The sequence below is a fragment of the Saimiri boliviensis genome, chromosome 16 (genome assembly GCF_048565385.1).
Source record: "Saimiri boliviensis isolate mSaiBol1 chromosome 16, mSaiBol1.pri, whole genome shotgun sequence".
In the NCBI taxonomy this organism is placed as follows: domain Eukaryota; kingdom Metazoa; phylum Chordata; class Mammalia; order Primates; family Cebidae; genus Saimiri; species Saimiri boliviensis.
The window spans coordinates 77,542,278-77,556,020 of record NC_133464.1 but is presented as its reverse complement, the minus strand read 5'-3'; the positions used below and the strand labels follow the sequence as shown (position 1 = coordinate 77,556,020).

The following is a 13,743-nucleotide window of genomic DNA, read 5'->3' as shown; positions in this document are numbered from 1 at the left end:
GAGTAACAGAGGATTTTTGTTTTTTTTACTATTGATTGATTATTGAGTATTATAGATTTTTATGTATTCTGTTTTCATCATTTCCAGTCGTTCATTTTGAGGCTTAGTGTGTTCCAAATTTGACCAGTGGTTGCCCTTAAGCTGGCTCTTGGGTTCTTTTGACATGACCTGTTAGTACATGGGTACTTCTGTGCTTTCTAGAACAAGGACCACCTACTTTATTCCCTGTCCCAAACCAGGAACCAGTCAGGTTCCATTTGGTAGCATAGTAGCAGGATGGTATTTTGAAACCAAAACCTTGGTGTTGGATGATATATGAATGCCATATGGTGTCACCAATGACACGTGCTCATCAAAATGTCTTCCTTGAATCCTGTCAAGCCTTTAGAACTTCCAGTTTACCGGAAATGTGAGGACGAGAGGAACACGTTAGAAGTGACATGGGATGAAACAATCGGACAAACCCAGACTGTGAGGTATTGTATGTGGCGTGGGACAGAAAAGAAAGAAACCAACCTGACTTGGTTTCTTTAATGAGTCAATATCAAACACCCAGGAGAATCATGTGGCAAGGGCGGTTGGAGATTTAGAGAGACTGAAGAGATGTAACAAAAGCAATATGGGGTCATTAATGGAATCCTGTTTTGGAAAAAAATGTACTATAAAATAATTCTGGGGCCTGTTAGGGAACTTTTAGTATGGACTTAGGTTATATTAGATAGTTATTAATTGTCTCAAAGTGTGACAATGCTATTCTGATTACTTAGCTGAATATTTTTTGGCAATATGCACTAAAGTTTTTAAGGGTAAATGTAATGCTACCTGTAGCTTATTTAAAATGATTTGACAACAATAAAAACTAAAATGAAATGTTGCATAACAATAAAAATATAATCTATATCATGTATATGTGAAGCCGATGTGGGCAACACTCTGGAAGAGCTGTTGAATCTAGGTGACAGGTATTTATTGTACTATTCCTCCTAATTTCCTATATGTTTAAAGTTTCTCATTCTAAAAGAAATATTTTCAAAGGAAGGTGGAGAACTCCCTGACTCTGGGATGCAGGCAGCTGCTTGTTTCTGACAGCTTTCTACCAGTGTTTCTTCCCACATTTCCATAGTCCAGGAGCTGCTACCACCATCCTCCCAGCTTCCAAGGGGATGGGAGATGTCCTCATCCCCTCTTTCTCATTCAGCCTTCTCATTCGATGAGAACTGCTTTCTTCTAATTATACCTTCCAAATATGTCATGAACCAGTCCATCCCTTTGGCCACGATCCTGGAGGCACCCTGGCAGCAACCCTCCGACTGGCTCTTCCTAGTCCATGACCCTCCATTTTCCAAGTCCAGTCAGCCCCCAGAGTAATCTTTCTAAAGTGCAATTCTGATCATGCTGCTTCCTGTGACTCCCATTGCTTAGAGGATAAAGTCCAAGCCCCTCCCACGGTATATGTGGCTGCACGACCAGCACGACCTTCATCACCCATCCCTGCTTCAACATGGGTCTGCTCCTCTGTGCCCTCCAGTTCTCTGCTCCTCTTGTCTTGTCTCTGCTTCTCTTTGCCTCCTCTTCCTCTGACTCCCTCCTCATGGGCATCCTGAAATTCCCAAATGCAGACGTCCCCCTAGCCCAGGAGAATTCCTTGGCCACATCACTTCCTTAGTGCTGCAAGTCCCCCATGATAGCATGTGCCCATGGCAGTATTCTCACTTGCTCATACTTGTTTGAGGCAGCGGGGTACAGTGATTGGAGCCAAAGTGTCTGGGCTTGAGTCCCAGCTCTGCTGCCCACTCACTCCTTATGTGACCTCAGGCAAGTTACTTAACCCTTCTATACCTGCAGTTCTCATCTATGGAGTCAGGAGAATAGTAAGAGACCCAAACTCACCAAGTGCCGAGGATGAAGTGAGTCTAAATGTGTAAAGTTTAGAACAGTAACTGGCACATTGTAGGCACTCAATAAATGTTAGCCATTATCTGAACTGTGTGCCTATCTCCTCACTTGATGGTGAGCTCTTTTAAGTGAGAGGCAGTAATGTTAGATATTACCGTGCACCAGGCGCTGTGTGAGGTGTTTCTATTTCAGCCAGTCCTCACAAATGAGGTAAGTGCCAATTCTTCCTTCCTCTGCCCCCTTTCACCTCCCAGCTCCTTCCCTCTTCCCATCTTCCCTCTTTCCTTCCGTCCTTTCATAGATACTTTGGTGTCAAGTCTGTGCCATCATCCCCATTTGGCAGATGAGGAAACAGCCGCATGTAGAGAAGTTAAGGCATTTGTCCACATGCACATAGCCAGCTGAGGGGCAGCCCTGGATTGGAATTCCTACCACCTAACTTCTGAAGTTGCTGCAGGCAACACGGCACTTTCTTCTTCTTTTTTGTATCCCTAGCATGTAGCATCCTGACTGCCATTTAGGGTTCACTAAGTATTTGTGAAATGAATGAATGAGTGAATGTGAGTACATGAAATGAAAATAAAGGACAGATGAGTGGGGGGTGTAATGAACTCAGGTTTGGACAAAGGCGTTCTATGCTTTGAACAGTCACAGCTCAGGGTCAGGTGGACAATCTGCTGAGCAGACAAGGAAATCCTTGAGGACATGTGAACGAGCTTTTTGAAAGTCAGTCTTGCATTTTGCTGAGAACTCACATTACACTCAGCAAGCCGGACCCAAATCTTTATTTTCTTCCCTTGTGGTGAATAATTGTGTTTAGCTCCCCTTTTGTCCTCCATAATTCCACAAAGATTGCTCAATTTCCGGGATTATATCTGTAAATTCCCTCATGCTTTTAGCTATTCTGAGCAGGATTTAAAATCATTAGCTGCTAGAGACTCTTATTGCTTCTACAGTTGAACATCCTCTTTACTACCTCTGCTGGGATTTTCCAGTCTGAAATTCATTCTCCTTGATGATACCATCTGCGGAAAGGCCCGTTTCCATTTGAGTAGCCAGCAGATGGCCAATATTGCTTCATCAGCAAAACCATGAGCGTCTTATTTGAAGTTGTCCCCCAGTCTCCATCACTGTCACATCACCCTTTGCTATGGCCTTAATAGCATTCATTTAAAATTATCTGCAGCCATAAAACCTGTGTTTTCAGCCCCTCCCTATCAGAATATAAGCTGTTCACTGCTGGTGTGTGTACCGGCACTGCCCAGTAAGTGCTGGTTGAATGAGTGAAGTGAGGGTGTAAGAGGCATGGAGAGAAGAAGACAATTCAGAAAAAGGGTTAAAAGCAGAGCAGAGTGCCCCTGGGACAGTGTTCTATTGCTTTGCAGTCTATTGTGTCTCTACCAGCAGCCTGCAGGCTCTGAGAGCTTGGTGCTGCTTATTTTTTCATTTGTTTCATTCATTCCTTTAATTCACTCATAAAAGACTTATTGAGTGTGACTGTTGGCAAAGCGATGTGTGATGTTCTGGGAGCTGGGTATCCCCATTTGGTTGACAAAAGAAGAAAGACCCAGACATTGCAAGACCCTCTGCTGACCATGATTTTACTTGTGGCTAAGCCTGCAGCATAAGGTACACAGCCCCGAGGCGCCCCCTCCTCAGCCACGAGCTGGCCACCCTGTTCCCCAGGCCATGTCCCTTCACCGCGGATAGCGTTGCCCTGGGTCGCGGGGGCAGGGTGGCTCCGCAACAGCTTAGCAGCCAGCAGACCAGAAGAGGCACGAGGGGAGAAGAGAAGCGCCTCCATCGACCCTTTCACCGAGCTCCTGGGATGAAGCGGGGGTCGATCTCAGCCAGACTCTCGCTGCTTTTTCTGTGCGCCCCAGCGTGTTCGCGTGGGCCCTTCTGAGGAGCGTGTGATTAACGCATTTGGATTCCATTTGTGATTGAAGCACAAAATGCTCGCCTCTGCTCTGAATGACCCATGCGGTGGAATGAAAAGGGGCCAGAAGGTTATGCAGGTCCAGAAACCAAAATGAGGTTAGCGCTGAGTGCTCTCCAGCTCCTAAGGAGACAAGTGGCCATAGAAAACGTTTCAAAACAGTTGAAAGCATGGTTCTGTCCTGTCTGGGGGCCACTGTAAGAGCGCTCCACACAGCCCTGGCATCATTCTCCGAAGCATTTTGGGGACTCTTAGCAGCTCCAGCATCTGGAGTTCAGGGGACGTGCAGATTGGATGCAAGTGTCACAGGGACAGTGGGGCTGGGATCCACGCAGAAGTTTGGATTTGCCCCCACATAGTACATAGTCCTTGCCATTCTACTGTCACTTTCAGGCTAACTTAGTTGTTCTAAGATAAATCAGGGAGCGATGGGAGAAAAACAAAAACAAAGTCCCATCTGGGTTGGTGGCTCAGTTAGGCATGGTACAGCAGCCTGGAGCTCATCTAGCATCATGTAGCCATGCAGGAGAGAAGAAATGCAGTGATGCTGTAACTCAGAGCTTCTGATCCACAGGCGCCAGCTTACCGGCTCCTCCAGGGCTCGGATGCAGCTTCCACTCCCTCTGTAAACCCTCCATTCATTTATCTGGACAGTGTCTCTACTGGCTTCCTCCCCAGCCCTGTCTGCTCATTACTAGAGCTCATTACAGGCTCTCCTTGCTCTGCCCAACATCCGTCCTCCTGACATCTCTGCCCATGGGCCCTTTTTCTCTTTTCACTCTATGTCTGGCTACCAGATAACCTCATGCATTGCAAGGCTTTAGCTACCATGTGTATGTTCCTGACTCCCAAGAATTTGTTCTTTCCAGATCTCGGCTCTGAATTTCAGGCTAGCAGAACTGTCCAACTGAATGTTGGAAGGTGCCTCATCTTCAGCACGTCCGTTTTATTTTCTATCACCATCTAACCGGCCACCCCCTCAGCCTGCCTTTCCTGGTAAAACTAGTGAATGACACTCATGTGCACTCAGTTGCCCAAATGAGCTGGCAGCTGATTACCTGCAATCTCTCACCCTTGAGAAGTTACCCGAAACCCCTCACCCTCTTTTTAGTCAGGTATCAAACAGCAAGTTCTCTTCATTATTTCAACTTTCTACATTTCTCTGAAATCCATCCCTTCTTCTGACCTTGCTCCTCCTATCTCCTGGACTGGTAAGTTAACTTCCTTTCTGGTTTCTCTGCTTCCAACACCATCTTCTTTCATCTCTCTTTATTGCTACCTTTGTGAATTTCCTAATGTGAAGCTTAATGTGACTTTCTAGCCTAAATGCAATGTTTCCCCCTATAAAAGCCCCTCTTTAGGATTACATCTCTTTGTAATTTGGAACCCCCTGCTCACAGTAGCCTGCTGCTTTTTGCTCTTGTCCCCTGGAACACTCCTGGGATACTACTCTTCTTGTATTTCTCTTGCCCAGTATTACAAACAGGAGCTTAAGCAAATGTGACATTATTTTCAAATATTGAACTCAACTTTGCTCTTGAGAAAAAAGATAATTCAATCTTTCTGATTCTGGTATTTCCAATCTAATCCAGGGATTTTTTTTTTCAGCCACACCCAAATGTTATTTTCTCAATCACTGTCAAGTTCAAAGCTTATTGTCAGATAAATGCTCTGTTTTTCAGTTTCTTTCCTCTTTATATTTTCACCTGCCTTTCTTCCTGGAGGTGACATGAGTGCAGTGGGGTGGGGAGGATATATTTTCCAGCATTGGAAAAGGGGCAGCTGCTTTCCAGTGGGCACTCTTTGCCGGCCTTCATCCTGCTCAGACTATGGGTGTCACCTTCTGTCCCTGCAGTGTGGCTGGAGGCCTGAGCATCAGGTGTCTAACGCTGGGAATCCACCAAGATGTGGTACTCCCCTCCCCTGCTGACGAAAGTCCCTGCCATTCATTGTCCTCTGTAACTTTCTCTTCCAAGTCTGAGATCATTTCTGGGTCACCCTTCCTCTCAGAATTCTAAAATCTCCTTGGGAATCTGGGAATATTAAGGCAACGGTCTCTATACCCCATGGGAACAGGGTTGTAAGGTTCCTCTTTAGCCTACCCTTACCTACGGCGACTCTCCTGTTGCAGTGTGGGCAGTGTCCTGCCAAACATGGAATAATCCCCCCCAAATAATCAACCCACAGCAAATTTTACTTATTTTTCCTAAGTTTACTAATCTGCCATTTGAAGAGATGTCTTCAGTAGTGATAACCCAGGCTCAATGGTTTATGCAATATTATGCATACTTGTAGGATGCATGTGTATTTCAGGCCACAGATTGCAGAAATAACTCTTTCAAATGTGAAGCTCAATTTGTTTTTTAAGCTGTCAGCCTGATAGGGTGATGGGAAATGAATCTCAGACAAATTAGGGATTCTCATTCTTTTAGCCCAGGCTTGGCTAGGGTCTAGGGGTGATTTGGTTTTAGTGATTTGGTCTGTGTCCCCACCCAAATCTCACCTTGAATTTTAATGATCCCCATGTGTCATGGGAGAGACCTGGTAGGAGGTAACTGACTCATGGGGTTGGGTTTTCCCCATGCTGTTCTGGTGATAGTGAATAAGTCTCATGAGGTCTGATGGTTTTATAAAGGGGACTTCCCCTGCAGGTGCTCTCACTTGCCTGCCACCATGTAAGACAAGCCTCTCACCTGCTCTCGATTGTGAGGCCTCCATAGCCACATGGAACTGTGAGCTCATTAAGCCTCTTTTTCTTTATAAATGACCCAGCCTCACGTATGTCTTTATTAGCAGCATGAAAACAGATTAAGACAGTAAATTGGTACCAGGAGAGTGAGGCACTGCTGTAAAGATACCCAAAAATGTGGAAGTGACTTTGAAACTGGGTAACAGGCAGAGGTTGGAACAGTTTGGAGGGCTCAGAAGAAGACAGGAAAATGTGGAAAAGTTTGGAACTTTAGGCTAGAGACTTGTTGAATGGTTTTGACGGAAATGCTGATGGTGATATGGACAATGAAATCCAGGCTGAGGTGGTCTCAGATGGAGATGAGGAACTTGTTGGGAACTGGAGTAAAGTCACTGTTGCTTTGCAAAGATAATGGTGGCGTTTTCCTCTGCCCTGAGATTTGTGGAACTTCGAACTTGAGAGAGATGATTTAGGGTTTCTGGGGAAAGAAATTTCTAAGCAGCAGAGCATTCAAGAGGAAGCAAAGCATAAAATTTTGAAAATTTTGTAGGCCGAAAATGCAAAAGAAAAGAAAAACACTTTCTGGAGGAAATTCATTCCAGCTGCAGAAATTTGCATAAGTAATGGGAGCCAAATGCTAATCACCAAAACAATGAGAAAAATGTCTTCAGGGTGTGTCAGAAACCTTCACAGCAGCCCCTCCCATCACAGGCCCAGAGGCCTAGGAGGCAAAAGTGGTTTCCTGGGCCAAGGCCAGGGCCCCCCTGCTGGGTGCACCCTACAGACTTGGTGCCCTGTGTCCCAGCCACTCCAGCCATGGCTAAAAGGGGCCAGCATACAGCTCAGGCTGTTTCTTCAGAGGGTGCAAGCCCCAAGCCTTGGTGGCTTACACATGGTGTTGGGCCTATGGGTGCACAGAAATCAAGAATAGAGGTTTGGACACCTCTTCCTAGATTTCAGAGGATGTATGGGAATGCCTGGATGTCCAAGCAGAAGTCTGCTGCAGGGGCAGGGCCCTCGTGCAGAACTTCTGCTAGGGCAGGATGGAAGGGAAATGTGGGGTGGGAACCTCCCCGCAGAGACCCCACTAGGGCACTACCTAGTGGAGCTGTGAGAAAAGAGCCACCATCCTTCAGACCCCAGAATGGTAGATCCACTGACAGCTTTTACCACCCACCTAGAAGAGCCACAGATATTCAAGGCCAGCCCATGAAAGCAGCCAGGAAGGGGACTGTAACTTGCAAAGCCGCAGGGGTGGAGCTGCCCAAGGCCGTGGGAGCCCACCTCTTGTATCAGCGTGACCTGGATGTAAGATACGGAGTCAAAGATTACTTTGGGACTTTGATTGCCCTGCTGGATTTTGGACTTGCATGGGTCCTGTAGCCCCCTTTCATTTTGGCCAATTTCTTTCATTTGGAACAGGTGTATCTACCAAATACCTGTACTCCCATTGTATCTAGGAAGTAACTAACTTGCTTTTGATTTTACAGGCTCATAGGTAGAGGGACTTGCCTTGTTCCAGATGAGACTTTGGACTGTGGACTTTTGAGTTAATGCTAAAATGAGTTAAGACTTTATGGGACTGTTGGCAGGCATGGTTGGGTTTGAAATGTGAGGACATGAGATTTGGGAGAGGCCAGGGGCAAAATGATATGGTTTGGTTCTGTTTCCCCACCCAAATCTCATCTTGAATTATAATAATCCCCATGTGCTGTGGAAGAGACCTGTTTTGAGAGGTAGTTAAATCATGGTGGGGTTGTTTCCCATGCTGTTCTTGTGATAGCAGATAAGTCTCAGGAGATGTGATTGTTTTATAAAGGGGAGTTTCCCTGCACATGCTCTCTCTTGCCTACTGCAATGTAAGATGTGCCTTTCACCTTCCACCATGATAGTGAGGCCTCCCCAGACCTGTGAGTCCATTAAACCTTTTTTTTCTTTATAAATTACCCAATCTCGAGTATGTCCTTATCAGCAGCATGAAAACAGAATAATACAAGGGTTTACAAAAGGTTCAGGACTAAAATGGAAAATGAGATCAAGTGGCATCCAGAGGCCAGGTTTTCCTTTTCTGGCCCCATGTTCATTCTGTTCACCTAGGGAAGGCAAATAGAGAACTCAAGTGCTTCTGTGAGAAAGAGAGAAGGGGTTATAATATCCTGCGGCCTCAGGGAGCCCACTGATTCTCCGCATCACTTGTCCGTACAGTGTCCACTGTGGTGTCCATTGTTGCATTGGCTCACAGTTGGTGGACTATGTAGGTGCTGCAGGGATGCCCCTGGGTACCACCCTGTTGCCTCCTCCCTTTCAGTTCCATTGATATACCATGTCTGTGGCACACAAGGATCAGCTTCTGATTTTCAGCTAGTCTGAGCTGTATAGAAGTTTCTGGTGGCCATCTAAGACCCCATCTTTTTAGTTACCCCCTTTAACCATCTTTTTTTTTGAGTCTAGCTGCTTCTTTAGGGGTTTCCCTGGGAAACAAAGCACAGATCCAGGTCTCCTCTTCTTGGGGTCCCCACAGATTTTGGAGGGCATGACATGGAGAGTGGGGTAGAGACCCACGAACCAGCCCTCATATCTCTTCCTCTTTTTTCAGTTCCCCCAGGAAGCATCTTCTGTTATCCCTGGGGCCAGGTAGGGGAGTAGAGTGTTTGGCTCCCATCCACCGGGTTTTCCCTCAAATTTTTTGAGCCAGAGGCTTTTCTGTTTCCATAAAGTACTAGGGTTTTGAAACTCAAAAGGCAGGAAGATACTCTTTTCCCTCTGATCTCTGTTATCATCACCTCTCTTGCCAAGTGCTTTGAGTCTTACTGAGTTTCACTGCTGAGGCCCCAGCCTGATGGCCTGAGAGGAGGGAAGGTTTATCACTGTCTAGAAGCCAGAGTAGGCCAGTATTGCCCAGCACGCTGTCCTTTGCTGCTTCCAGATGTCTGCATCAACATGTTAAATGAGGAGGCTGTACTTTGAGTTCCTCGGCTTTACTTGAAAAACTTATACATTGGTATCTCAGGAACAATGTCTTCTCCACTCTTGACCTCCAGTGGTTAGTAACACAACCGAACTAGAATGGTGTAGCCTGCCTCGTCTCTGAGGAAAACATTTCAGGATCCAGTGAAAAAGCTCAGTTTGTTTTTCTCTCTTTTTCTGCTTGGTACTGAAAAACCTCTGGCATGGATCTGGGTGGAAGGGAACACAATGGAAATGAAATCAGGTGGAATCCAGAGGCCAGGTTTTCCTCTTCCAGCCTGATGTTGGCTCTGTTCACCTGCGGAAGGCAAATAGGGAACTCAAAAGCTTCTGTGAGAAAGAGATAAGGGGTTATATTATCCCATGACCCCAGAGAGCTCATAACTATTTCTCTCAAGACGTCCCTGTAGTTGCTTATGGTTTTAAAAACTTGATGATAACACTGAAAGCAAATACAGCACAGATCAGAGAGGAGACCTTCAGCCCAGAGCATAGTTGGCTTTCCCAGAGCACCAGGCTGGGATCTCTGAAGAGGATGGCTACCCTTCCTCATCCTTCTGCCCCTAGGCTTCCCACCAGTGCTGCTAGCTAACATTCGCTGAGTGTATGTGCTACGCCAGACACCTTTTAAAGGTCCTACACTAATTAACCCACTTGATCCTCACAACAACTCTATGAGGTAGGTACCAAGTGGGTAGGTACCAACAACTCTATGAGGTAGGTACTTTCCTCATTTTTTCAGATGAGGAAAGTAAGGTACCAAGATGCAATTTGCCCAAGGTGGGGCAGCAGGTGGTGAAGCTGGGACATAGAGGTTGGTAGGCCGAAGGTTGCTTTTGGTCTCTTTGGCCCTGCCAGTGCTGGCCCTAACAGCATTCCTGATTGCCTAGGAAGAAAAGCCTTTGACATTTGACATCTGTATCTGGGCAAGTGTCCTTTGTGGGTACCAGACAGTGGGAGCTTCTCAATTTGGGGAATTCTGAAAGAATTTCCACTTGTTGTAGTTAAATAAGTCCACCCAACCGAGAATGGAAAGCACTTCATAAGCAACTACAGGGACTTCCTGAGAGATATAGTTGTGAGCTTTCTGGGGTCACAGGATAATATAACCCCTTATCTCTTTCAGTTCTGAAAGTCTTGGAGCTTGTTTTTCACTACTGCAATCACATTGTATTTGGATGTTTGTTTGTATATGTGTCTATATAGTCATGAGAAATCAGAATTTGATCCCAGAGGCAGCCCACTTGGGTGCATTCTTTAAAATTAGTCTGAAAACAGTCATGAGCCCATGGAATGAAAGAAAATAATATTTTATAATACTGTTTGGCCTCAGTATTCTTTGGAATCTGGAGAAGTTTGGCCTTTCTGTAGGTCTTTACAATATAATACTATCTCAGAACTAGGTTCATTTTGCTGTTGAATGGGCAAGTGGGATGAAATTCCTTATGCCCAGGCTTTTATGCTCCTTTATCAGAATGAACCTATCAACTTAAACATAAAGTTTTGATGCAATAGACAGAAGCTTTTAAGAAGGATGGTAAGTCTGTGCTTTTCTCTAAGGTTCCCAGTATTACCAACAGAGGAGAATTGTTCCTTAAATGAGGAACCCTTTGCAACTTTTGCAACCACAGTCTTGCTATCTCAGGATTCCCTGCCTGATTCCCTGGGATCGGCTTCAGCTTCTCCAGTGGCTCCAACTCCTGAGACTCCCAAACCTCTGAGAAACCCTTTCCTGACTCCTGCCAGTCCTCCTCGTTCTGGACCCAGAACCCCTACCTTAGTTGCACTGCATCCTTCTCTCCTTTCCCCTTCACTCTCTCCTCTCACCAAGGAGATGTCTGGGTACTCCGGAGAAATGGTCTCACCCTTCTGTACCCAACAAGAGACACAGTGTGGCCAGGATCTGCTACTCCTCCCTGTAGGGGAATTTCCTCTGAGACAGGTCCCTGCTTGGGCGTCTGGCTGAAGGAGGACAGCTTACTGGAATGATGTGTGCGTGCAGCCCATTCACCACGTCTGGTTTGTGAAACAACCCTGTTGATATGGTTTGGATCTGTGTTCCCACCCAAATCTCACGTCAAGTTGTCATTTCCAATATTGGGCGGTGGGGCCTGGTGGGAGGTGATTGGATCATGGAGTGGATTTCTCATGAATGGTTTAGCACCATCTCCTTGATGCTATTCTCGTGATAGTGACTTTTTGTGAGACCTGGTTGTTGACAAATGTGTAGCACCTTCCCCTCCACTTGCTCCTGCTTTCACCATGTAAATTGCCTGCTCCCACTTTGCCTTTCTCCATGACTGTAAGTTTCCTGAGGCATCGCTAGGAGCAGACGGCGCCATGCTTCCTATACAGCCTACAGAGCTGTGAGCCAATTAAACCTCTCTTTAAATAAATTGCCCAGTGTCAGGTATTTCTCTATAGTAATACAAAAACAGACTAATACACCCGCTTATAGGGATGACCCAAAGTATATAACTGAACATTTTGAATCTATCATCATTTCACCTGGGCCAATGTTCAGGGCCTCCTTAGCATTTTGTTGACATCCAAAAAGCATTGTCTACTGCTAGAAAAGGCTCCGAAGAAGGCAGACCAGTCACACACAGAAGATTCTAATAACCAGATGAGGGCCAGCACCAATCTGGCAATGCCTGTTTATAACCTCTAGTGGAATCTGAATGACAGGGAGGAAGATAAAAATCCAGCATTTTGGGGACTGTATATTGTTGAGGCTCAGGAAGGGTGTCCCTAATACCAAAGGCATCAACAAGATTCAAGAAATTAGACAAGAAGTGGAGAAGAGCTCGTTAGCATTTTGGGAAAAAGGATTTTGGAGGCTTATTGGAAATACACAGATGTAGCTGCAGACAGTCTTGAGAATTTAAGGTCAATTAATATGACTTTTATAGGGCAGAGTATGCCTGACATTCAACAGAAATTGCAAAAATCAGAGGGCATCCTAACATTGCCAGTATCTCACTTGGTTGACGTGGCATTTAAGGTCTTTCTGAGTCTAGAGCAGACTAGGAACAACAGAAGGAGAAATGAAAATTGCAGGAGATGAAATAGCAAGCTAAGTTCTCAGCAGCAGACTTAGCTAAGGGTCTGGAATGGCCTCCTCAAAAAAGGCAAAAGCCATAAAGGAAGAAAAGACTGAGAAAGCCCCCTCCTTCCCCGACACACACCTTAGGAAAAAACCAATGTGCTGACTGCAGAAAAGAGAGACGCTAGAGCAAAGATTGTCCCAAGTTGAATAGATCAGGGGCCAAGACCCAGCCTTGCAAATGGCTGGTTTCAGTGGAGATGACCTGAAATGATGGGACTCGAAGGCTTTTTCTCTTTCTTAATGTTACCTGCCAGGGGCTTAGGGTAGCCATTAAAGTGAGTGATAAATTGGTCAATTTTCTGACTGATGCTGGAGCAAGCTACTATAACTCAAATGTAACTCTTTTTTTTGTTTTTATTTTTTTTTATTTCAATAGCTTTAGGAGTACAAGTGATTTTCGGTTACATGGATGAATTATATAGCAGTGAAGTCTGGGCTTTTAGTGTTCCTGTCACCTGAGTAGTGTACATTGTACCCAATAGGTAATTTGTCATCCCTCACTTCCTTTCTTACCATCCCCCATTCTGAGTCTCCACTGTCCATTATACCACTCTACCTTTGTGTACCCATAGCTTACCTCCCACTTTAAGTGAGAACATGTGGTTTTTGACTTTCCATTGCTGAGCTATTTCACTTAGGATAATGGGGTCTGGTTCCGTCCAAGTTGCTGCAAAAGACATTACTTCATTCTTTCTTTTGGTTCAGTAGCATTCTATGGTGTGTATATACTACATTTTCTTTATCCTCTCATTGGTTAATGGACATGTAGGTTGATTTCATATCTTTGCAATTGTGAATTGTGCTACAATAAACATATATGTGCCTTTTTGATGTGATGACCCATTTTCCTTTGGGTAGATACCCATAAGTGGGATTCGCTGAATGGAATGGTAATTGTACTTTATAGGTCTTTGAGAAATCTCCACAATGTTTTCCATACAGATTGTACTACTCTACATTCCCACCAGCAGTGTATAAGCATTTCCTTTCACTATGTCCACATCAATATCTATTGTCTTTTGACTTTTTAATAATGGTCATTCTGCCTGGGGTAAGGTGGTTATCTCATCGTGGGGAAGTTTGCATTTCCCTGATGAGTAATTATGTTGAGCATTTTTCCTGCTTTTTTCTTTTTGGCTACCA

The 13,743-nt window shown here is 45.2% G+C and overlaps 1 protein-coding gene across 2 annotated transcripts in view; it reads left to right on the top strand.

Annotated features, from left to right (window-relative positions):
• B3GLCT (beta 3-glucosyltransferase) overlaps positions 1 to 13,743 on the top strand; it is a 123,230-nt gene that overhangs the window by 102,422 nt on the left and 7,065 nt on the right. The window contains exon 16 of one of the 2 annotated variants that reach the window (XR_012514448.1): positions 382 to 476. Coding sequence is in view for 1 of the 2 variants with exons in the window: in XM_074387886.1 (XP_074243987.1) it covers positions 382 to 534 (153 nt within the window). In the remaining variant the exon portion in view is untranslated. Of the gene's footprint in view, positions 1 to 381; positions 947 to 13,743 lie in introns of those variants that run through there. The other variant, XM_074387886.1, reaches the window with a different exon arrangement.